We start from the raw sequence: 26,603 nt of genomic DNA on the forward strand, positions 1-26,603 counted from the left end.
AATGCAAGGGTAGTGGGTTAGGGGTTGGAGATGGTTAAAGAAAATGGAGAAAAGTGGGAAATAAGCCAGTTGTTGTTTGCTGACAACACTGCACTTGTAGCACGATCAGAGGAGGGATTGAGGAAGTTAGTGACAGTTTGAGAAGGTGTGTGAAAGAAGGAAGCTGAAGATAAATGTGGGTAAAAGTAAGGTGATGAGATGTACAAGGGGAGAGAGTGACAGTAGGCTGGAAGTGAGCATTAAAGGTGAAAGACTGGAGGAAGTGGATAGTTTTAGATACTTGGATGCGAATGTGGCAGGAAAGGGAGGAGTGGGGGTGGAGGTAGAATGTAGATTGAGAGAAGTGAGTAAATGCTTTGGTGGATTAAAAAGTATAATGAGAAATAGACATCTGGGAATGGATGCTAAGAGGAGGTTATATGAAGGATTGATTGTGCCAACAGCACTGTATGGGGCAGAAACATGGAACATAAGAGAGGAAGAGAGAAGGAGTTTGAATGTGTTTGAGATGAAATGTCTGAGAAGTATGATAGGGGTTACTATGCTGGATAGAGTGAGAAATGAGAAGGCGAGGAGGAGGAGAACAGGGGTGGAAAGGGAGCTGGGAGATAGGGTTGGTGAAAGAGTATTAGGATGGTTTGGACACATGGAAAGAATGAGTGAAGAAAGATTAGTAAAAGAGGTGTGGAAGGCAGAGGTGGAAGGAGTGAATATGAGGGGGCATCCTAGGATGAGATGGATGGATGAGGTAAAAGGGGCATTACAAAAGGGAGGAATGTCTGTTGAGGAAGGACGGGAGAGGACAGAAGATAGGGGTGAATGGAGAAGGGTTGTGTACGGATGATGCTGTGATGCATGAGGGGGAGTGGGTGGGGGATGGGGGGTGAGGAAGTATGTATGAGAAAAAATTTGATGCAGCCCGAAGGGATTTCTCCCCGTCTTCTCCTTTTCTGCATGAGGGGACAGAGAGGGGGGGTCGCTGAATTTACTGTGGATGTGCGGTCTTGCAACACTGCTTCTTACCCAGGGCAGTGGACAGGATGCAGGGATGTCCAGTCATCCAGGAGGTGCCAAGATAAGAGGGAGGGAGGAGGGTGGAGGGGAGAATAATATGTGGGGATGGAATGGGTAGGAGTGGTTTCTATGCCTTTTCTTTTTGGCTACCCCCCCCCGTGTAAGGGGGGAAAAGCCTTTGGTATATGTATGTAATAGGGGATGACTAAGGTATAGGTGTTCTATTACCTTAAATTTGGTGTAGTGTGACTGTTTAAAGGGGCAGATAAGAGAACAGGTATTTGGTGCAGGAAGCATTTAAATTAGAAATTTTAATAACATATGGTATTGTAATGGAATCTCTGTACTGGAAGGTGGGAGGGTCATTTCCTATCATGATATGGTCAAGTGTATGGTAAGAATGTCCTTTTCTTAGTTATACTATTACCTTTATAAAATATCAGTTATGAGGAGTGTCATTCCCAGCATTTTTGCTATGCTTAATATTGCAGATTGGAAGATTGCAGTAGTATGCTGTTGATGGATGGGTGGAGGCATCAAAAGGGATACATGCTGCCTCTTGAGCCACCTAACCAGCTTCATCATTGTCTGGAATGCCAACATGAGATGATACCTAACAGAAGGATATAGATTCGAATGATAGACAAATGGATTTTGTGGACTAGTGGGTGGTGAGACTTCTGGATGGAAACTGCTTGTAGGGTACTGTGCAAGCCCAAAATGATGATACAAGGTGCAGAAGGGAAGTTGTATATAATACATAGGGCAGTGAGGATGACACGAGTTCAGCAGTGAAGACTAGAGTGATGGGGGCAAGGAACCTTAGATGAGAGTGGGAACCTTAGACGAGAGTAGGTCCCAGGAGAGCACCACTTCTAGTTAGTAGGGTAGTATTAGGTTCCCTTCCATATGTCTAGTCCCTGAATCTTGCTTGAAGATCCTGTTATTCTTCTCTACGTAAGGAGATGAAGAGAGTGGCAAGATTTTTAAATAAGATTCATTACAGACACAGGATACTTGGTCAAGTTGACCTTGTCCCTACGATATAAGAGCTGTTGTCAGACCCAAGTTTGTATACTTCAAGCACTCTTATGTTCAAGACTCTCCACCAAAGGGAAAAGGCATTGCAGTGAATAAAGTGTCAGCTCAGTCACTACCTCAAACTACTTCCCTGGTGGGAGCTAATTCCAGGGTGCACCACACAAAAGGGAAGTAGCAATCAGCTCTACAGAAGAGGAGGAGGACCTGACCTCCCCTCTTTGAATGATAAATGGGGTATTCACCGTATTACTCATTACAAACTTTCATCAATAGAATATTTTCCACATTATAGATGGACGAATTAATGCTTGCATGCTGTGTGGAAATACACATATGCAAAACTACATTTTGCATTGTAGCATTTTAATTTGCATTACCATCATTAGCATTATTAATGTCAGGAGCTTGTGCTAGGTGCTTGGCTGTGACTAAATCAGCCATCTTTCCTTATGCACTTTGACTGCCAGAGAAATGAGCCGTCTCCCTAGTAGCCATTGGATTCAAACTCGCATTCATATTAACCAAAGCAAGATCAAAACCAATACACCAGTGGGCCACTTTCATTTGTATAGCTATATATTTGCATCAATCTTTTTCATATACATTTTTTTAAGTAATATTCCCTTGAAAAATAGTAAAAATATGAATCAGAAAATGCATTATTTGTATTCTGTTCATGTACTGTACCTTCTAAACATGTGATTAGCATTCAGTACTATGACAAAGAACTCAGGTTATCATATCTTACATAATTTATGATAAATGTAACTTTTTATCCTATCTTGTTCCTTTTCTTTACATTTATTTATTCATTTGTTTTTGCCAACTTTGCTAGGGGATCAACTGATCTCTGCTTTCTATTCAGTTCTTACTTTACATTGCCCTTCTTTGAAAGAACACAAATAAATACATATACATCCAAAATCCAATTGCTGAATTTACAAGCTTTTTCAAAACAATTCTTTGTACTATTTTGTTTTAAATAGAAAAAATCATAAATAAATAAAATAAATTAATATTACAAAATTCCAGTATCATTAAATTTTAATATTTCCAAAAATAATCAATCCATTTCATAAGATAAACTATGTGCAAAAAAGCATCTACAGCACTACAAATACCAAGTAATCATGTAGAACTGACATATACTCTGCTGTTGGCAATATGGTGTAATCTGGAAGGAAGTAACAGTGCATTACATCAATTTAAATATGAATGACATATGGAATGATGCTTGCTAAGGGGCATATATTACATAACCTCAACATGGGTACATTTTAATGCACATCAGCAAAGAAAGCATAAACATCTGCCTGTACCTCAAAATACATACATACATACCAAAAGGTCTTTTCTCCTTTATAAATTTTTGTTCTGGTTGAAATGAACTGAATACTGTAATTCTGGCAGCAGGTATAAGGTAATACAACATAGGAAAATTTAGGGTTGATAAATTAAGAATGTGGGTAGAAACCAGACAGGAATGGCAGAACTGAAAAGTGGATCAACATTCTTTTATAAATGGTGTCAGTTTCCAATTTTTAAAAAGAATGCTGATTCAGGACTGTAGGAGTGTCAGTAAAGTTCCATGAATTATAAAGGGCACTAAATGGGTTGCACTGTGTATGAAGTGAGTGTGTGCTTCAACCCAGCCATCTCTCCCCTTTTAAAAAGAAAGAGCCAAGTGAGTTTGTTTAGCTAATTGTAGTGCACAATAAAAGTAATACTTATAGGATCCCATCTACTCTCCAATATCTCTGTGCATGTGTGTAATATACATGTATGTATGCATGTGTGTGTACATCTATATACACACACACATACATATGATCTCCTTTAATCCCTTGTCCACCCTTCAGCTGCATAAACTGTTCACCAGAACAAAACTGATCAACTATACCATACTGACTGGATTAATAGGCACATAAACATGACTTAGAACACAAGGCTCGTCAACAGGTTCACAACTTTTAAATAAATACATGGTAATTTATCTGAAGCATTTTTTTTTTTACATATACATATTACAAAATTATTTTATTATCTAAAAATCAATAGTACTGTTTGAGATTCTTTGTTCTCTTTCTCTTTTATTTTCTACTCAAACTACTCTTGAATGAAGCCCCAATTCACAACAGCCAACCTATGTCATATTCCTCGAGTGCAATATTCCCCATTAACACTGGAATATACCAGCATCAGTAGAAGCTGAGCATAAAAAGAGATTAAATCCCAAACCTTTATTAGTAAAGCATTTCCATAAATGCTTTAAATATACAAGAGATTTCATAGGAGATAAATCATACAAAATACAAATCTCTACCACAAACGGAAAATCTTTACAAAATCAAAAACATCATCAACTTCAACAGAGAATATATATATATTTATATATATATATATATATATGTATATATGTATTTATTTTGTGAAAAACACCAACTTAATCTTTATAGGTGTGTCATATACATCCCACATCTAACAAACGTCTAACAGTGAAAAAATTAAACTTACCAATAGGTTATAATATACTTTGATATTCATGTGTTTATAAAGCAGAAAAATCTTTATCAACCAACACATACACACCACTTCAGGTTGGCATCAACCATAGCTGAAGTGGGATTCACTATAATTTACACTGGAAACTACAAGTTAGGAATCGGTGCAGTTTACATGCTTGGTAATTTATCTTCCCTTCCTGAACGGAAACCTAAATTTCATACACATAACATTCATTTTGCCATTCAAGCTAAAGTAGAGTCTAAGTGCGTCAACTAAATAAGGGCAAGCCAGATAACAAGCTGGGCATGGCAATATCAGGAACCTGCGTGACTTGATTTAGCCCAGGACTTAGTGTTGGTTGAAGGACTAACTGGTTGGGGGGGACATAATTGGTCCAGAGGTTTTCACTAAACTGACTTGACTGTGAGTTGGACAGAGGAGACTCCTGTGAGTAAGACATCATATTCTGTCGGGATACATCTACACGAGAATGCTTTCCTAAAAACTGGGAATCGTCCATGATACAATGGGGTGAACTCGAGTAAGATGTATGTTCTGACGGAGGAGGAAAAGTGTCGTGCTGCTCATAGTTTAAATGATGTTGTGGTAGCTGCTGCTGCTGCTGTTGCTGCAGGAGGTATGACATTGGTGTTATCTGCTTAGAGTGGACTGGTTGCCCTTGATGTAGCAATCTATGTTGTGATGCTTGTTGTGATGCTTGTGTGGGCTGTTGTGAAAATGACTGCCTGGATGCATTCATAGTGGGCCTACCTTGTAAATGATGAGAGAATGCTTGTGGATGAAGTGGTTGCATAGTAGGGAACTGATGTATTGGAGGGTATTGGTGTAACAACCCATGTACTGGTTGCACCATGTGCTGTGAGAAGGGTGGTGTGCAATGTGGTATGGCTTGAAGTGGTCCTATACCTGGAGATAATTGGGATACAGCATGTGGGATAGATTGAGACATTGGTGGTACTGGTTGTGATGGCTGTTGTGCCACACCTTGTGAATATGGTGGGATTGCTTGTGGCACCTGTGAAATAGCCTGAGGCAGTTGTATATTCTGAGACATGTGTGATATTGTCTGTGAGTGCTGGAGCAAAGGCTGTTGATCTTGGAATGCAACAGCTGGTGACTGTGTGAACTGACGTATTTCTGTATTCAATGGTGGTACTGGATGTAATTTTTCAACAAGGTTCTCCTGATGCCAATTCTCCTTCTGAGACTCAAACTTTGTACACCAGAAACCACTGTCATCAACACTTGCCACTCTTTCCCTACAAGGTTGCTGATCAGTCTTAATGTCTGCAAACTTTGGTTCTCTAGGATGACCTCCATCCCCATTGTAATCCTTTACTTCCTGTACACTTTCTTCTCTACTAACATGCTCCTCTACTATTCTTTGGCCAGTCAAATTTGCCTGCTCCCTTCCCCCTCCTATACTATGATTAACACTGGTTACACAGCTCTCTTCACTACTGCTCGGAGTAACTAATATGACTTCTTGTTCTCCTTGCACATGCACAGGGTCTGTATTGCTGGTATCTTTTACTAAGGCAACTTCCTTACTTCTAACTGAATCTTTCCATTCACCTCTGATATCTTTTTCATCTCTGGTTGACTCCTTCCATTCACCCTTGCTTCCAGCAGTATTAACATGTCCACTTACACCTGAACTGCAAACCTCCTTTCTAGTATCAACAGAGCAGTCTGGAACCTTCTCCCTCTGAGTTGGGTTGCACTCTGTTGGTATTTGTTTCTTTCTCTCGCCACTGGGGTTGAAATGGTTCACTTTTCTGCTATTCATGGGATACCTTCTTACATCATCTGAATAATTTGGGTCTCTTCTGCTCTCATAACTATAAGACCCTCTTCCAGGACTACCACAGTTATCGTATTTACCTTTATCATCAAAACCATTTGTGTATTGCTGATTACCTCCGCAGTACCTCGCATTATTGGCATTAAAGGATGATGTAAAAATCCTACAGTTATAATTGTTATCATTATTTCTATGACCTCTATAGCTTTTCCCCCTGCCCTGTCCCTGTCGTTCATTATTAGAATATCTGTATGATGCTGTGCTTGAATGATCTCCAATTCTTGATGACAAACTAGTATCTGAAGATATTTTATCCATGGGCCACACCTGCTTACCCTTTGTGCGTGGATGTGGATAACCTGGGTGGTGCTGTTGTTGGTTACAGTAATCTCTTCCTCTGCCACTATGCCTTGGTTTACCACTCTCCATTGGAGTCTGACTATGATAATTTTCTCCCTTAAAAGGTCTCTGTCCTCTGCCAGATCTTCCCCTCCCTTGCCACTGCCCCTGACTTTCTCTGTATCCTTTTACATTCTGAAAGTTTGGACCAGAAGTGAGAGGGCCTTCTATGTGTGAATAGTACTGGTGCTGAGATGAATACATATCCTTCGAATAATCAAAATCTCTTGGATTCCTACTACTGTGACCCTTGTAAGATTGAGATTTTCCTTGCTGCTCTGTCTTTTCTTCTGCAATATCAATCACTTCAACTCCAGACTCAGGCCCAACTTCACACCATAGATATGATTCCTTCTCCACCGAGTGCTCTGCCTTTTCTGAACTCAGCGATGTGTCTGTCTTCAAAGGCCCCAACTCATTTGACTGAGACAAGTTTCCATCAACTCCTTCAAGATCATTAGCCTGCTCCAGTGGATTGGTGAGGGATTGAACTTGTGGGCTTATTGGTGTCAAAGTTTCACTGGTCTGAACGCATGAAGACTGGATATTCTGTGTTTGAATTCCAGCAATCAGTGTATTTTGTGTCTGAAGAGGCCCTGAACAGTCTACTTGTGATGCCTGCATATCCTGCACATGTGAGGGTTGTTTATCCTCTACTACAGAAGGATGAATGACCTGTGTTTGATGAGGTTGTGCATTACACACCAAAGGCTGCACATCCTGTGCCTGTGAAGGCTGTATATCCTGCACTTGTGAATGATGTGCATCCTGCCCCTGAGGATGCTGTGTCTTGTGGGCATCTGCATCCTTTGTCTGTGAATTCTGTGAGCTCCTCTGCTGTGTCCATGAATGTGCAGATTGTATATGAGAAGCATTCGGTTTCTCTGCAGGGTGTCTCTGTGCTGACTGTCTATATGAAGGCTGGGCTTCCTGTCCATGTGTCCATTGTGCACGTCTTTCTGTAGATTCTACATCATGTTTATGTTTAGAATGAGAATTTTGCCTGTGTGAATACCCATTTTGTCGGGATGAAGAATGGCCATCCTGTCTTGTAACAGAATGTCTATCCTGTCTCGAAGAATGTCTTTCCTGTCTAGACGCAGAATTCCTATCTTGTCTTTGAGTATAATGTTTATCATGTCGAGCTGAATGTCTATCATGTTTGTTTGTAAGCTGTGAGGACTGTGCATTATGTCTGGGCACTGAATCTTCATCCCAGGATTTACTATTCTCTACTGAGTCCCACAATGACATTTCTTTCTGCTTCTGCCCTGATTGCTCATCTTGTCGCTCTACAGAAGGTCGTGATTTTTCTTTTGCATTATTGTTCTTGCGAGTTCCCTGTTGGGCTACCCAATTAGGTTGGTTACCATCATCCTTGTATTCAGTGTTCCAATGTTTTCTTGAAGAATTTCTGTGAAAACCATCTTTGGAGCTATTTCGTCTCTTAGTCCTTGAGTTACTCCTCGAATGGTTTCTTGAAAAGCCCTGCTCACCTTCGAATGTCCTTCTATTTCCTCTTCGTGGTTTCTCTTGAACGTGTCTTTTGCTATACTCCTTGTCAATGAATCCATTCACCCTATCATCTGCCCAACTACCACCAGAACTGTCTGTGATATTATTCTGTTTGTATCTATTCCCATTATTCAAATGACTTTCTTGGAGATCTCCCTTATCTTCACCATGTGGTTTTTGATGCTTATGCTTATCCCCATTCTTAACCAATACTTCCTCTGTGTTATTTCTGTCATGAGGACTGTCTGAACTCTTACGATAACTTTCTCCTTTTTGCCCCTTCCCTCGAGAGTTTTTTTTTTCCCTCTGAGATTGGCTCGCTTCAATTTTTCTTTCATCTTTGCTTGACTGGTGCTGCCCAGAATCAACTTCATCCTTCTCTTTCAGCTCGCCTGTTTTCTGAGAAGATGGCTCTTTATCCTTTCTGGTTCCAGATGTTCCTTGCACTCCTAGTTTGGTCCACTCATCACTCATCACAGTTGGTACTTCACAGGTTTCTCCCAATAAATTCTGAGATTTGTCCCCTGTATCTACGGTCATACGCTGTGCATATTGAGCTATGTGTTCTACACCATGTTTAGATGCGATGTGAAGATTTGCTCCACAAACATTTGGGTTGATGAAAGTGTTGTGAATCTCAGCTACCTGAGATGAACATGCAGCCGCACCATCTCCTGTGCTACACAACTTTTCCAACCAGTATTCATTGCCTGGGAGAGAATTGCCATCCCATGCATAAGTACATACCAGGAGTGTTCCTTCTGGTACAGGGTCATGAAGTGAACGCATGGTAAAGTGTAAAGTGACTCCATGCAGTTTCTCCCCATCTTTAACACCTTTGCATTCATCGACCTTGATCCAACTGAAATCAACATCACTTATGTGTGTTGTATCAATTTGGCCAAGTGCCATTCCCCACGCATCAACAAATATCTCCTCCTGCTCATTAATGGCTCGCCAGACACCAAGGCCTAACCCAACCACATGTATGTATGCCTTACGACCTTGGGACTGTGCTCGCTTTGTTGCTTCTCCCAGTATGACCTCAGCTGTCAGCTGAATTCGACGGCGGTAGACAAGAGTATTGAAATACTTTTTCCCATCAATATTCAAATAACCTGTCTTATTGGGATCCATTTCATCCCATAATGGAAGATAGCTTCCCCACATCCTTCCCCAAATTCCTGGTAAGCTGGAGACCCGAATATTTCCATATCCCGAACATTCAGAATTTTGCTCACGTGTAATGATGCAATCCTGCCATTCCATTACAGACTTCTTCTTCAGTCTTGCCCCAACTGCTCCTATAATGACTCCTTCTTTTTCAAATTTCCCATCTTTAAATTCTACTCCCTTATTGTGTCGACTTCCATCATTGATGAAGCAAGACATGGAAGAGACAGATACCAATGCAGATATCTTCATCTCATCATAAGTGAGGTAATCCTGCATACATAATGTATGATCCTCTGACTCTGTTCCTATTTTCTCAAAACCACCATCACCAATCTCTTCATTCCGAAGCATATACCTGTCATTTGCAGTGTAGAAAACATAAGGTCTCTTCTTCAACAACCGGTCAAAAAATGACACCAGGTCCATTTCCGCATACAGTTTTCTGAAATGAGGAAAAAGCCACAATGATACCTTTGCTGCTATGGCAATAAGTATAGCATTTGTATTTCATCACTAATAACCAGGAGTTTGAATGTGTTTGAGATGAGGTGTCTGAGAAGTATGATGGGGGTTACTAGGCTAGATAGAGTGAGAAATGAGGTGAGGAGGAGAACAGGGGTGGAAAAGGAGCTGGGAGATAGGGTTGATGAAAAGAGTATTAGGATGGTTTGGACACATGGAAAGAATGAGTGAAGAAAGACTAGTAAAAGAGGTATGGAAGGCAGATGTGGAGGGAGTGAACATGAGGGGACGTCCTAGGATGAGATGGATGGATGGGGTGAAGGGGGCTTTGGGGAAGAGGGGAATGTCTGTTGAGGAAGGACGGGAGAGGACAGAAGACGGTGAATGGAGAATGGTTGTATATGGATGATGTTGTGATTGCATGAGGTAGAATGGGCGGGTGGATGGGGGGTGAGGTAGTATGTGTGAGCAAAATTTGACGCAGCCTGAAGGGATTTCTCCCCGTCCTCTCATTTTATGCAATGGGGGGACGGAGAGGGGGGGTTGCCGATTTAATGAAGCGGCCTTGCTGTGGATGTGCTGTGTCTTGCGACACTGCTTCTGACCCAGGGCAGTGGACAGGATGTGGGTATGACCCGTCATCCAGGAGGTCCCAAGATGGGAGGGAGGGTGGAGGGTGGAAGGGAGTGGAATATATGGGAAATGAAATGGGTGGAAGTGATTTCTATGCCTTTTTCTTTTTGGCTACCGCCTGTGTAAGGGGGAGAAAACCTTTGGTATATGTATGTATTGTGCATCTCTGTGTTGTACATTTTGTTTGTAAGATTGTTTGTAAGATTGATATATATTGATGATAGCAAATACAGTGTTTCGGAAGAAAGTCAAGCATAAGTACACATGGGAGAGGGTGGTGGAGGGAAGGGTGGTAGATAGAGCATTAATGGATTATGTAGTGGTAAATAGGATTATGATAGGAAGAGTTAAGGATGTACATGTGCTAAGGGGAGAGGGTGGGGGAATATCAGATCATTTTTTGGTGGAAGGTAAGCTGAGAGTGGAGGATAGATGGAGAAAGAGGAAAGGGACAAAAGGTAGGGAGGTTCTTAGAGTGAACTCCTTGAATGAAAAGGAAAAGGAGAAGGAGTACGAAAAGAAGCTGAAGGAGGAGTGGGAGGGAGTAAAGGATGGAGCAGAGATGGGTGTGGAGGAGGAATGGGGATGGTTCAAGGAGGGAGTCTTAAAGTGTGCAATGATGGTGTGTGGAACAAGAATGACAGGTGGAAATAGAAGAAAGGGTAGTGAATGGTGGGATGAGGAAACAAAGAAGGTTGTAGAAGAGAAGAAGCGAGCATTCACAGATTGATTACAAAAGAGGACGGGGGAGTCATATGAGACGTACAAAGAAAAGAAAAGAGAAGTAAAGCATAAGGTAAAGGAGGCAAAGAGGAGAGCAGATGTGAAATGGGGTAGGAGTATGACAGAAAATTTTGAAAGTAATAAAAAGATGTTTTGGAAAGAAATTAAGAGAGGAAGAGGAGGCGAATCAAGTAGGGAAGAAAAGGCAACAGGTACAGATGGAGAGATGATAATGGAAGAGATGGCAGTAAGGGGAAGATGGGCAGAATATTTTAGGGAGTTGCTAAATGTGAAGGAGGATAGGGAAGGAAAGATAGCTGCAGTGGGAAATGCGAAGAAAATGAGAGTGATGAGTGAGGAGAATGGAGGAGAAATAAGGAAGGATGAGGTGAAGGCAGTTGTAAAGATGATGAAAGCAGGTAAGGCACCTGGTCTGGATGGATGCCATGCAGAATGTCTGAAAAAGGGAGGTTCAGTGATAGTGGACTGGTTGGTGAGGTTATTTAATGTTTGCTGGAGAGAGGGTAGAATACCGGAGGACTGGAGAAGTGCCTGTATAGTTCCTCTTTACAAGGGAAAAGGGGACAAGTGTGAATGTAGTAGTTTCAGAGGGATTAGCCTGTTAAGTGTAGTAGGGAAGGCTTATGGGAGGATCTTAATTGAGAGGATTAGGAGAGGAACAGAAGGAGTAATTGGTGAGGAACAGTGTGGATTTAGGACAGGTAGAGGTTGTGTAGATCAGATCTTTGTGGTAAGACAGATATGTGAGAAAGCTATAGGAAAGGGGAAGGATGTTTTTTGGGCTTTTATGGATCTGGAAAAGGCTTATGATAGGGTAGACAGAAAGGCACTGTGGGAGGTTATGCAGATTCATGGGATAGGAGGAAAGCTTTTGGGAGCTGTCAAGAGTTTTTATGAGAGTAGTAGAGCTTGTGTCAGGATTAGAAATGGAGAGAGTGAGTGGTTTGAAGTAAAGGTGGGACTTCGTCAAGGATGCGTTATGTCGCCCTGGCTGTTCAACTTATACATGGATGGGGTGGTGCGAGAGGTGAATGCTAGGGTAGTGGGTCAGGGATTGGAGATGGTTAAAGAAAATGGAGAAAAGTGGGAGGTGAGCCAGCTGTTGTTTGCGGACGACACTGCGCTTGTGGCAGGGTCAGAGGAGGGATCGAGGAAGCTGGTGGCAGAGTTTGGGAGAGTATGTGATAGAAGAAAGCTAAAGATAAATGTGGGTAAAAGTAAGGTGATGAGATGAGATGTACAAGGGGTGAAAGTGGCAGTAGACTGGAAGTGAACATTAAGGGAGAGCGACTGGAGGAAGTGGATAGTTTTAGATACTTGGGTGCAAGTGTAGCAGGAAAAGGTGGAGTGAAGGTGGAGGTAGAATGTAGATTGAGAGAAGCGAGTAAATGCCTTGGTGGATTAAAGAGTGTAATGAGGAATAGACATTTGGGAATGGATGCGAAGAGGAGACTGTATGAAGGAGTGATTGTGCCAACAGCACTGTATGGGGCAGAAACGTGGAACATAAGAGAAGAAGAGAGAAGGAGTTTGAATGTGTTTGAGATGAGGTGTCTGAGAAGTATGGTGGGGGTTACTAGGCTGGATAGAGTGAGAAATGAGGTGGTGAGGAGGACAACAGGGGTGAAAAAGGAGTTGGGAGATAGGGTTGATGAAAGAGTATTAGGATGGTTTGGACACATGGAAAGAATGAGTGAAGAAAGACTAGTAAAAGAGGTATGGAAGGCAGATGTGGAGGGAGTGAACATGAGGGGACGTCCTAGGATGAGGTGGATGGATGGGGTGAAGGGGGCTTTGGGGAAGAGGGGAATGTCTGTTGAGGAAGGAAGGGAGAGGACGGAAGACAGAGGTGAGTGGAGAATGGTTGTATATGGATGATGTTGTGATTGCATGAGGAGGAATGGGCGGGGGGGGGGGGGTAGTATGTGTGAGTAAATTTTGACGCAGCCCGAAGGGATTTCTCCCCGTCCTCTCCTTATATGCAAGGGGGGACGGAGAGGGGGGGTCGCCGATTAAATGAAGCAGCCTTGCTGTGGATGTGCTGTGTCTTGCGACACTGCTTCTGACCCAGGGCGGTGGGCAGGGTGCAAGGATGACCCGTCATCCAGGAGGTGCTCAGATGAGAGGGAGGGTGGGAGGGGTGTGGAGTTTATTTAGGGATGAAATGGGTGGGAGTGTTTTTATGCCTTTCCCTTTTTGGCTACCTCCCTTGGAAGGGGGAAAAAGCCTTGGTATATGTATGTAAGATTGTGTCAGGGGATGGCATCAAAATTTTTACTGCTGTCCAATGTTACAAGAAATGTTCTGTGTGAAAGCCAATCTGAATTGAAACCATCAAAAACTCTTTGTCCAAGGTCAATCAGGAGAGTGTTTGAGAAGTGCAGTGGTCTAAAACTATGTTGTGATTTGGCAAGGGTATGTGGTGTTACAAGTTGTAGTATGAGACATTTTATGACTTTGGAGTGGGTGCAGAGAAGTGTGATTGAGCAGTGTGATGCTGAAACTGTTGGGGCCTGTGTTCTCAAGGATGAAAACACTAGTTATCTGGGATGAAATGGAAGTAAATTTCCCCCTTTTTAGCTGCCTTCCACCTTTGTCATTCTTCTTCTTCTGAACAAATAAACAGTAACTTCCAGGCCATACACTAACCTTTCAATACTGGAGCCATTTTGTTTTTTGTAGTGGATGAACTCTGCTGCAAGATTCAATACTCTCTCATGCACTAATGGGTAGGCGGAGTTCACTTTCTGCTCCAGTGTTTCCTTCTTCCAACATTTCTGTCATCAAATCACAAAAAGAGGTATTAAGCATTATCAAACAATATATGAATATTAGTCATGTGTGAAAGATATTTCTAAACCTTCATTCTTCCTGAACTATACATATACATTAGAATAAACCAGTTCCAACTGTCAGGCTCTGTTGTGGAAGTACAGTAAAACCCCCGATTATCCGAAAGCGGATTATCTGAAAAACGGGATTATCCGAAATTGATTTGGATAATGCAATTAAAATAAAAAAAAATTCTATACTAAAACGTTACAAAACATCAAAAACATGAAAATAAATAAAAGTAACTACATATGTACACATTTAAAATTGATAAGAACAGTTCAAATTAATACGTTTTAAGCGTACTACTTTGTTTAGCATAGCGTGTGTTTGTTTGGTTTCATTGTTTGCATCGTCAGTCGGCGGCAGTCGCGTCACAGAGTTCACACTGGGCAGTCGCATTCTACCTGTGCTTCGACCTCACTTCTTTCTACATCACCATGCCGAAAGAAACCGGGAAAAGGAAGAAAGTCGTCCTTACCATACAGCAGAAGCTGGAGATATTGGACAAGCTGAAGGCGGTGCGAGAGGTGAAGGAGGCCCTGGGTGATTACGAGACAGTTACAGAGGAGGACGTCCAGGAGTGGCTCACTGTGGATGAGGGGGACCCAGGTTACGCTCTCCAATCAACCAAAGAAATAGCTGAGGAAGTGATGCACGGCCATGACAACGATGATGAGGGATCCTTCCATGTCTTTGGCAACAGTCCGGTCCCACATCGAAGGAGTGCTTCAGTTTCTTGACCAGCGACCCAGGGATATTTCAAATAGCAATCAACTGTACCCGATGATGCGAGCAGCACTGAGTGACGTCATCGAGAAACAGCTGTCTTGCACCAAACAGACTTCTACCACCTCAATTTTTCGGCCAAGAACACCTTCGTCCACCCAGTCATCTCGCCCTTCATCAAGTGCCTCATCCTCCTTGGACAGTGAAGATGGAGCAATGGACGACCCTTCCTTCTGACTCCACCACCAGGAGGTGGGGAGTGGAAGGGTTGTGGCGTGATGGTGACGGAGGCGGGGAGTGGCGGAGTTGCTTTATTGCGTTTGTCAGGATAGTGGAAGATATATGTATAGAATAATTCTTGTTCTCTGTTACGTATAAGGTATGTACGTCAACACGAAAAAAAAAGTGTTCCATCCACAACTTGAGACTGATAAAGAGAGAGAGAGAGAGAGAGAGAGAGAGAGAGAGAGAGAGAGAGAGAGGAGAGAGAGAGAGAGAGAGAGAGAGAGAGAGAGAGAGAGAGAGAGAGAGAGAGAGAGAGAGAGAGGAGAGAGAGAGAGAGAGAGAGAGAGAGAGAGAGAGAGAGAGAGAGAGAGAGAGAGAGAGAGAGAGAGAGAGAGAGAGAGAGAGAGAGAGAGAGAGAGAGAGAGAGAGAGAGAGAGAGAGAGAGAGAGAGAGAGAGAGAGAGAGAGAGAGAGAGAGAGAGAGAGAGAGAGAGAGAGAGAGCATGCAGCATGTAAGAGCTTTCACTATATTTGGGCCAAGGTGTCTGAGATCTTATTTAGGCCTTCCCCGTGGGAGTTTTTCAATTTCTATACCGCCCCTTCTACATGTGTTGGAGAAAGGGGTATCTCTAGTATGATTTTACATATCTTTGGTTATTTTCCTATTTTCTGAAATTGCAGGTTTGAAACTTGTTTTGGAGTGCTGTTACCATATTTTTCCTTGGAATGCTCCAACTGGTTTGTGTGTTGGTTGTAGGTTAACATTTGAGGTATGAATTTGGACCTAATTTACATGAGTCAAGGTCAATGATAGGTATTTCTACCAATGTACTCATTTTCAGAGGTGAAGAGATTGAATTGGTTATATTTGGAGGATATAGGGAAATTATGAAGGCATTTTGTAAGATTTTACAGATACTTTTTCCATACTTGGGAGATGGGTTTCAGAGGTGACTGTTGATATGTTAAATTGCTAAAAGCAATAGGCTTGATACATCACATTTATTATTATTATTATTATTATTATTTTTTAGCACACTAAAGTTAGCCATCTTTGGAAGTGGTCCAAGATATTTTTTTTTTTGCTTTACCAGCAGTAATACAATCTGTTACCACCAGGAAACTGAATATTAAGATGTGGATAGTTAGATTTTTTGATGTGAGAAAGAGCTGCTGATGTTTTAATGTGTGTGGTAGGTTAGTATTGCATGGAAAGATCTTTAAGTTTTGGGGATATTGATGCTGATTAAAAGGTTCTTCAATTTGTATGGAAGAAGGACCATGAAGACAGCTGGGGCAGAGGAGAGCTTGTTAGGAGCTTATGTAGGACTGGGATGTGGTTGCTATGGTATAGGTCTGGTATTAAAATTCAAAATCATGGTCATATGTGAACAGATAGGTTGATGGAAGCACAGGTAGGAGTTTGAAAGTGAAATAAATAGATTGTTCGGTAGAAAATGAGAAGCAACATCATCAGTCTACCTCACAAGGTTATGAAAGTACCTACCCCAATGGGGTGTCAGTCAAACAAGTCCTGTAGGGAGTGGGATGAGGTAGGGCGAGGTGGGGGGGGGGGTGAAATAGCTGTATAAGATTAGACAGAGCTGCTGAAGTGATCTTTTCTGAAGGAGAGAGAGAGAGATATGAATTGGAGATGGTGACTGGTGCAGGAAGTTTGACTGTGATGACATTAAAAGGGGGTATGAATTGCTGTTCCTTGGTTTGACCAAGATATGAGAGAAAGAAAGATAAGAGTGTCAGAGGCAGGGGGCAGATAAAAGGTATAACCTCCTCTTAAGTGAGGTATGTGTATACCTAGTTGCATTTCTTCTTGACAGATGTAGTTGGACTTGAGCTAATGGAAAAGAAAGAATTTTCTTCAGCCAATACATAACCGAATACAATTAATATCCTTCCAACCTCAGCACCTTGTGCATGGTGGTCCTTTTCCTCCAGGACATTGCTTAGGTTGAAGGCAAAGCAGTGAGGTACTGTGCTTCCACAACAGCGCCAGACAATTGGAGATGGTTTACAACTACTGTTACATAATATGACAACTCCACTCCTAGCCCATTCAAAGGAATTTACAGAGATGAAAAACTTTCACACCACGTCATCCCATCTTCCATTCACATCTCTCCACTCTTCTGCACTCTTTCTTCCTTACTCAAGACACATTCCTTGTACATCTAGGGATCCCTATACCCCATCCATCCACCTCACTTTTGCTATTCCCCTCAAGCTCTTTCCATCCACTTCTGGTTCCTTTGCTTGACTTTCTTTATTACAAAGGATTACAAAGGAGGAGCATGCAGACAGAAGACTTTTTGGTCCATAACTAGGACCATTGTCAATTCCCTTTAGAATCTTTAAGACCTGTATCAAGTCAACTCTGAGTCTACAATCTTTTAGGGAAGATTCATGTTTTGGTCTATTTTCATAGGATCTATTTTTGATATTTGGAATCAGTTTTGTGGCTTGCTGTTGTACTTTTTCCAATCTGTCAATGTCTTTAATGAGATTTGGTGACCACATGGAAACAGCATATTCCAAATGTGGATGAACTAATGATTTATATAGCTTATTAATGAGAGATGGACTTTTGAAGTCAAAAGATTGCACAATCAGTTCTAGAATCTTGTTTGCTTGGCACTCTTTGATCCACTATCTTTTCCACCCTGATTCTCTATATCACCATTGCATTTCTATCCATTTTTATAACACCACAATTCTTAAACACATTCAGACATTTCCTTTTTGCCCCCCATAAATTCAGTTTGCTCCATACAGTACATGGATACAATCACTCCATACAACTCCTTCACTTTATAATTCATCACCATATCTACTCTCCCATTCACTGCCACAGGTGAACCCAAACACTTGAAATTCTTCACTTCTTCCAGCCTCTCACTCTTCATGCTCAAATCCAACATGCCACCATCATCACTCCTTGTACATCTCATCACTTTCCACATTAACTCCTCTTTCCCCTTTTACATCTTTCCAAACTGCTTCAGTCTCTTCTCAGAATCAGCCACAAGCACAATGTCAACTGCAAACAAGTCACCTCCTACATGCATTCATCCTTATCCACTTACTCCAAACTTCTAAAAAAAATTGCACTTACCTCCCTTATGTGTGTGTGTGTGTGTGTGTGTATGTGTATATATATATGTATATATATATATACATGTGTATATATATATATATATATATATATATATATATATATATATATATATACATGTATATGCAAGTAACCACTAGGAAAATGAGAACTTGGTAACTGAACGTTTTTGTCTATTTAAGATATTTCTAAAGGTACAATATAATCAAGAGAAATAAGGACATTATATACAGTACATACAGAATATAAAAGAAGGTCCACTGTGACTAGCTCAACACAGGTTGTCAGGTTACATGTCTACCATCTACAACTTTTTTAATTATAAAATTATCCAATTTTTACATTCCCAAACTCATATTCATGTTGTTCTCAAATGTAATCTTAAAATAGCATGATTCAATAATATTCCTCTCCATAATGTTTTTATATAAGAAAAAATTTTCAGCTTTATTCCATTCAATGCAATGACTAAAATCTTATGTACAAATAACCCATTTGATATTTGTCCTGTTCGGATGCTATACTTGTGTTGCTTTATCCTCAATTTCAAATCTTTACCAGTTTGACCTAAATATTTAAAATTACATTCAGTACATGGGATGCTATAAATGCACCCTTCTCTGACTTTGGGTGAATTTTTAATCAATAAGCTTCTTACATTATTGTTATTTTTAAAGACAACTTGTATTCCAAAGATGTTAAAAATATGAGAAAGACGGATCAAATTCTCATGGAATGGAAGGGAAAGTATGTTTTTATTGCTGAACCTTTGTTTATGTGTTAAACCATATATGTATGATCATACAGTACTACTTATATTTAATGGATAAACACTACATCTCTAGTTTGAAAACCTTGGCTGTTGAAGGCATATTATTAAGAGTGAAAACTTATTAACACTACTTACTTTGAGTAGTGTTCTGACTCTAGCCGTGTCCCTTGGAAAATGAGGAAGGAAACTATCACTCTTCTTCACAAATTCCTCCAAACTGATATCACTGGGTTTCTGGACACTCCTCAGAGGCCCTAGGTAGGGCTTCAGAATGTTTTTGTCCAGAAGAGGACGCATGTTGGCGTTCAGGTTGGTGTCCTCTTCTGTGCTGAAAACTACAAAAAAAGTACTCAGTTTGATAACATTCATCCTAATTCATGGTTAAATTAGTCTTCAATTCAAAGTTTTATATGTATATCTCATAGTTCTGGTGGGACCAATGACAGGTACTTGTATGGGGTGGTCCTGCAAGTGGTCAGTATAGTTGTCCATTTTCAAAACCTATCAACGCCACCAGGAAGTGAAGCTGACATAGTTTTTGGACTAGGCTCAAACCAATACAACACAGACAACAGTTCAAACTTTCTTCCTGTAGTGATCTGTGGGAGGGCCTAATGATCACTATCAGCCAATGTGGGGATCACTACCAGCCAACGTGAGGCAACAATTATCGTTATTACTATTATTATTATAGTTCTAGTTATAATTTCCTGATAAGTGCTGGTATTGGTATAAAATTCTTTGTTGACATGTTGACAAAAAATATTTATCACAGTGACCACTTCTCATTATCTCCCCTCTTTAATTCTTTTGTGAATGGAGAATGGTTGTATATGGATGATGTTGTGATGCATGAGGTGGAATGGGCAGGATGGGGGGTGAGGTAGTATGTGTGAGCAAAATTTGACGCAGCCCAAAGGGATTTCTCCCCATCTTCTCCTTTTATGCATGGGGGGACGGAGAGGGGGGTCGCCAATTTGATGAAGCGGCCTTGCTGTGGATGTGCTGTGTCTTGCAACACTGCTTCTGACCCAGGGCACTAGACAAGGTGCAGGGATGACCCGTCATCCAGGAGGTGCTAAGATAAGAGGGAGGGTGGAGGGGTGTGGAGTGTATTCAGGGATGGAACGGGTGGGAATGATTTTATGCCTTTTCCTTTTTGGCTACCTCCCTTGTAAGGGGGACAAAGCCTTGGTATATGTATGTGTCTGCCTTTACACACTTCCTAAAAGGTGGAAACCTACAAACTAACTCATGCCATACCCTACTTTCTCAATAATGTGTATAATTGGTAGACAGCATAAAAATGACCTGCGCCAACTTTTATGGAAATACATTGGGAAAAAAATAATACAAAATAACAATAACAATAATAAACAATTAATAATAAATAAATGAATAAAAATAAATGTCCTATTTTTAATCTTGGTAACTAATAAAACCTGTGATGTTTATTTATTTTTTCTAGCAAACTAGAAGCTTTGATAAAGACTGTCTTGTTAACTTATTACTCTATGTGTAAAAGTTACACCATACTGGATTTTTCTTTGTGAACATCCAAATTCCATAAAAAAAAAGTGTGACAGTTCCAGCTGCAGCTGCTCAGTGCCTCCTGGCATAGGCTCCTCAACCGACTTAGCTTCAAGAATCGTCACTCAATCTTTTAATTCCTTGCCTCACCCCCCTCCCATACTGCTTCTATCATTTCATTCACTGACTTCTAAGTATTCACACCTCTTCTCTATGTCAAACTGGCATGTTTCTGTTCGGTTTATGCATTTCTGTAGCTTAACACAGACCCTTACAAAGCTGCAGCATCAGCTAATTTGATCACCTTGCTCTTCCTCAATAATGAATTAAGTGTCTATTGTATATTTTCACACTGGATTTGGAACCACATTTCACAAACCTCACATTCAATTGCTTTGTCAGCATCTTGCACCACTACATCACATTTCTCACAACTTTCATTTGTTCCTTGCTTGTTTACATTCAAAATTATCCTTCCATGTTTATTCTTCATGCCAATAACCACTGATCCACCCCCAATTTCTTTTTATATCCTACAGCTATTTAGATCCTTAAAGCTTTGCAACCAATACTACCTGTACTTTCACGATGATACAGGAAATCAGGCACTAGTTTTGTATCCAAGGAATTAAATGGAAAAATATGAAGAGCAACAGCACCAGTTCACCATGTGCACTACCGCTGATATTGCAAGCTATAATGCATAACATGAGTGGAATGACAGGTGCAGATCTGATGTGGGCTGACCTGCACATTATGAGACCTACTTTCATTAATCTTTTCCATACTAAAGGCAACTACTTTATTCTGGCATACATCTATGTGAATCTAGGTTGGATACAATACTTATTTAGCAAACTCTTCCACTGGATTCACTGGCAGCAGCACTTTGTTTCTGTACCTAGTCCTAACATATGATCCACACAACACCACTCAATATAAAGATCCTGCAGTGGAGAAGAAGGAAAAAAAAAAAAAAAAAAAAAAAAAAAAAAAAAAAAAAAAAAAAAAAAAAAATAATAAAATAAAAGAAATGCTGTAAAAGTACTTTCTTTTGACACCATTGGGGCTGCACAGATGCTGAAACACTGAATTTGTAGAAACATTGGATATTTTTTAATATGATTTTTCTAAGTTATAAGAAATAACTGTTCAATAGACAGTGTATTCTTTATATATCTATGTAAATGAAGTTACTGAATGATTGATGTGATGAAGGCTGTAAATGGGTTGACGAATGTTGCCAAATGCGAGAGTGAGGGCCTGCTGAAAGTATACTGTTTCTGCACTGTCTGCCCACTACAGCCTGCAAACAAAGAATGAATGCATTCTAGCATGTTCACTCTAGTATTTTTTCAGCCATATTAAATAATGTAATTACTTAATACAATAGGCAACACATTATTTATGATAAAAAAAATGGCAGAATTCTCAAAATCTCGTTACAAAATTCTTTTGGACATGCTCGATCTGCATTATAGATTTAGCTTGGCAGTAAACCATGCTCATTAATCAAGTCTAAAAATTATGCTCCATTAGCATCAGTATCTGCAAACTGAGTTTCACCTGATGTCATGCCTTTGTTCAAAATTCCTTAGCCAACCATGAGGGCACATGGTTCTGTTATTTCCTTTTTATCATAGAAACACCTCAGTCTCTGACACGCTTTCCTTCTCAACACAGCACCACAAACATCACTTGTATAATACTTCACTACGTTTGGTCACTTAGACCTTTTCATTGTTTTTTTACTCAATTGATAAGCCATTTAATCCTTTGGACACAAGTTTGAAGTTCACTTTTTCCTTTCTTTTTTGTCACAAGTTGTAGAAGAGCTAAAAACTCTTCCATTAATTTCTTTCTTGAAACACCAGCTTCCATTTTTTTTTTTCAATAAGTCAAGTTTTCTTGAAAAATGAAGCACCTTATGAGATTGCTTCTTTATCACAGAAGAGAACAGTCTGCTTGTAGAAACCTTTTTCAATACTTAGAAACTGAAAAAACTTTACCATGAGTTCACTATGCTCTGAAGAGTTACCACTCACAACAGACTTGTTTACACTAATATTAACATCTCACTCATAAGTGCAGTAACTAGCTTCAGAGAGTCTTATGGGAGGAGTGAAGTATGTTAAGTCATAAGATAACTGACAATTGAGGCACCCTTTCCAAAACAGCCATGTGCCACTAACTTTCAGGAAAAGTGATGAAAAATCAATTTGCTGATACACTGGATGCAGAAATAATGGACTTTTACTTTATACCAACTCTTAGGCACTGCAATTACCTATGCATCCACACTATGACATCAAACAATTAAGAAAACCAAGGCATCCTAAGAATAACAAAATACAACTGGTTACATTAAAATAATATGAACAGAACATTATAACCAGAAACCAAAGGTCTTCTCAAAGAGTAGGGCTCAAGCATGGCATGTACACAGTTCTACACAAGTTCCCTCATGCCTACCAAACACAACAACGTGTTCATCATTATCATAAAAAAAAACAGTATTCTCAAGCATTTGTTATAAGAGTGAATAAATCAACTGGCACATATGAGTTACACTCTGGTATTGAAAAAATTTGATGTAGAGTTATGACAGCCTCTTGGCATCAACTTGAAAAGAAATTACCCAGTGTGGAAAGAGTTGAACATTTCCCCTTATTCTAAAATGGAAATAAGTCTGATCCAGCAAATTACTAATCCATTTTACTTCTGTCAGTAGTAGCAAAACCAATGGCTAGAATAATCATTGAAGCCATTACTGATCACCGACAGGTCAATCTATTTGCCTCTCATCATCAGTATTACTTCACCCTAGGGTAGTCCACAACTACTGATCTTATTGAAGTATTGACTTATTTTTTGGTTGTGCAAAAGCATTTGACTTTGTAACACACAGTTCTACTAAAACAAGCTGGGATGGATTATTTTTCTCCAAGATTGGATACGTGAACAGAATGGAGGGATAATTTAAATACACTGATCATATTCTTTTTTGAGTAGAATGTCTAACTATATCAGAATGCAGTATTACTTTAGTTGTGCACACCTCTGTGATATAGCATTAAAAATTTAAATATTAATTTTGTAAATTATAATACATGAACATATGTGATTTTCTTGGTGGAAATTAAAAAAAACAAAAAATCTTGCTATAAGCAAATTTACTAATGAACGATGCCACTAGGATACGGTCCAGATGCCATGCCAGTCCAGTCACTATCTGACAATGGCTTTCACACTGTGGATCAGGTGTTCTCCAACTCCAGTTGACGTTAATAAGCACTGTTACAAAGACAATAGGGCTTCCTTGGACTTTATGAGAGAACACAGGGTTCTCCTGTCATCTGTTAATTGTCCGAGGTACAATAATAATCAGGCTGTCAACATCTGTGGCGACGACGATGCCCCGAATGATCTATAGAGTTTGAGGTACTGAATTACTAAATATAGGTTTGATTATGTAAGTTGGTTAGGTTAGGTTAGGTAAGGTAGGTTATAATAGACTAATTTATCATCCTTTCATTTCTTTGACCTCGGCATCTATCAAAACAAACATAGCGTATCATTCAATCACTGTGACTTCATTCATTTGTAAATAGGTTTAGCAACTATTAGGTTATTGATTTCCGCCAAGAAAATTTCATATTGCATTGATTTATTATAATTTACAAAATTAATTATAAATTTTCTATTGCTATATCGTGTAGGTGTGCACAACTAAAAATATACGATTCTGGTTTGTATGGATCCTACTTAAGTCTCTAAAATACTGATTTCATAAAACATACAATCAATAACCCATACAAGATGAGAAAGAACATTGCACCCTAAAATGCACTTTTTCATATTCTAAAATCAATACAGTGTATGATAAAATGACATGTGAAAGAATACCGAGTATGATAAAGTGACATATAACTTACAGCGTCTTTCAATACTTGAGTGACCAGAGTACCCAAAACTGTAGTAATGAACAGGAATGTAATAAGTATACTCATACTCACATACTTTCCAAATGCAATGCAAATTAAGAGAATGTACCAGTAAAATCTCAAAAATGTCCAGTATATCCAGTCCAGATAAAGAGAAAAAATAAAGAAAAGAAAGGACTATGTCTTCAAGCAGAAAGTATGTAGTATAAGTAATATTCACATAATTGTAAATAAAACATTCTTGAACTATAAAAAAAGAAAAAATCTAAAAATCATTTCTGCTGGAGGTGCAAATATTAATGTACTTGAAATTTGTAAACAATACAGTCATACACACACCATGGATTCAAGAAATAAACCAGTTAGCATAACCCATAAATATCATCCTTTGCATGTGTTAACAGTGTTTCAAAGTAAATCTAGTTTTGTTGTATTCATCAGTGTAAATCATCTTTCACACCAATGCATACCATTACCACCCATATTTACAGTAAACCAACCTTTCAGGCCCGTTTTGGAGCACTTTCGGATAAATTTAATTAAAATCCGTTGGGATATTGACTTATGTCACTGGAATTACGATATACGTATTCCTAATGTACTGCCTCAGCTACTGAGTTGATAATATGCAACGTATTTTCACTTTCGAAGTTAACGTCGTACTTCGTTTCCATTGCACCATGCCAACACATCCAACGTTTCTCTTATAATGTGTTGCAATAAAATGTCTTAAAATAATTCTTCCTCACACCATATCGATCATTATTTATGATAAATATGACCACTAACCCAAAAGAATCATCACCATCAGGATTGTAAATAATGCATACAATTGCCATTACATCTCTACGATAAGAGAGATCCGAATGTGACCACTTTTCAAATGTTTTATAATAATCAATACCATGCAATACTGTCTTACCTAGGTATGATGTGTCCTCCTTATAAGAAATATCGACGAATTGTATGAACTACGACTCCCACTATTAAACCGTAACGTTCTGCACATAGCCAAACGTACTTCTTGCACACTCCTCCTTCCCCACGTTCCACCACAACGACAAGCAAAACACCTGACGTTAGCTTCTGTGAAAGAGAAGTTTAAACGGTCGTGGAATATAATAGGAAATTGTCATATATTCTCTCTTCCACTTACCAGACAACTTGTATAGGATTGTAAATGAAGAATATTTATCTATTATTTTAAAGCATTATACATATTCAGATGAATGTTGATATATGAAATTCACCTATATAGACATAATTAATTGAATTGCACAATTCACCTCGCAATTTCACCTCTCGGTCATTGCCTCGTCAATACATTTGTAAATGCATAATCCTGATTTTAAAGTTGTTATCAAAGTGTTGAGAATGTAGGTATATTGGATATCAAGTTCAATAGGAATGGCTGGCGAAGGTAAATGTAGGTTGTTCTTATTGCTGTACCACGGACTTTTTAGGTGGCGGTAAGGAGCATTCGCCAGGAAGCGCGTAGCTGTGGCTGAAACCGTCAGTGTTGCCCTAAACACTTGCAATGATAGGGCAGGGAGTACTGCTGTGAGTCGGAAAGAAATGAGGGACTCGAACCCACGACTAGGATTATGCGAGACCTGTACGTTTCCAATTCCTCCGCCAGTGTGGAAAATTCACACTAGCAGACCTACATACGAATACGAAAAAAATCTTGCGAGAGCGCTTCCCCATGATAAACAGATGGCAAGAGCACATAGCGAAGAAAACAAAATATTAATAGCAGCAAACATAATCGAAGTTGAGCTGAAACTGAAAGTCCCACACCATTCAACGGACCACCTAAGGAAATCTGGTGGTAAATAAAATAGCAATCCAAAATACTTCTGTTAATGTAAATATATATATATATATATATATACATACATACATACATATATATATATATATATATATATATATATATATATATATATATACACATACATACATACCAGGGAGGTAGTCAAAAAGAAAAAGGCATAAAATCAATCCCACCCATTCCATCCCTGAATACACTCCACACCCCTCCACATATCGGTACGCTAATGAACAATGAATGCAACATATCAATAGAATATAAGGTAACCTGCCAACTATTACAACAGTAATGCAA

General features: G+C 39.7%; 1 protein-coding gene across 2 annotated transcripts; it reads right to left on the reverse strand.

Annotated features, from left to right (window-relative positions):
- Positions 1-392: 392 nt before the first annotated feature.
- Positions 393-25,554, reverse strand: LOC143036808 (uncharacterized). Of its 2 annotated transcripts, none has more exons than XM_076204573.1 (4): positions 25,398-25,554; positions 19,137-19,336; positions 13,964-14,091; positions 393-9,917 (listed from the first exon to the last, which is right to left on the reverse strand). In XM_076204573.1, exons 2-4 carry the CDS (start codon positions 19,296-19,298, stop codon positions 4,829-4,831), a joined length of 5,379 nt encoding a protein of 1,792 aa, XP_076060688.1. In that variant the 5' UTR covers positions 19,299-19,336; positions 25,398-25,554; the 3' UTR covers positions 393-4,828. The 2 variants fall into 2 exon arrangements, with proteins under 2 accessions (XP_076060688.1, XP_076060689.1); XM_076204574.1 differs by lacking the exon at positions 25,398-25,554 and adding an exon at positions 24,976-25,131.
- Positions 25,555-26,603: the final 1,049 nt, after the last annotated feature.

Source organism: Oratosquilla oratoria, chromosome 21 (assembly GCF_046742065.1).
Source record: "Oratosquilla oratoria isolate Oo_2021 chromosome 21, ASM4674206v1, whole genome shotgun sequence".
Taxonomy (NCBI): Eukaryota; Metazoa; Arthropoda; class Malacostraca; order Stomatopoda; family Squillidae; genus Oratosquilla; species Oratosquilla oratoria.

Bases quoted from the DNA above. Each gene is read 5' to 3' on its own strand.
- LOC143036808 (XM_076204573.1), bottom strand. From the start codon at position 19,298: ATGCGTCCTCTTCTGGACAAAAACATTCTGAAGCCCTACCTAGGGCCT. The intron at 14,092-19,136 runs GTAAGTAGTGTT...ATTTGATGACAG, and splicing joins GAGTCAGAACACTACTCAAA to AAATGTTGGAAGAAGGAAAC. The intron at 9,918-13,963 runs GTTAGTGTATGG...TCCTCATTTCAG, and splicing joins AATGGCTCCAGTATTGAAAG to AAAACTGTATGCGGAAATGG.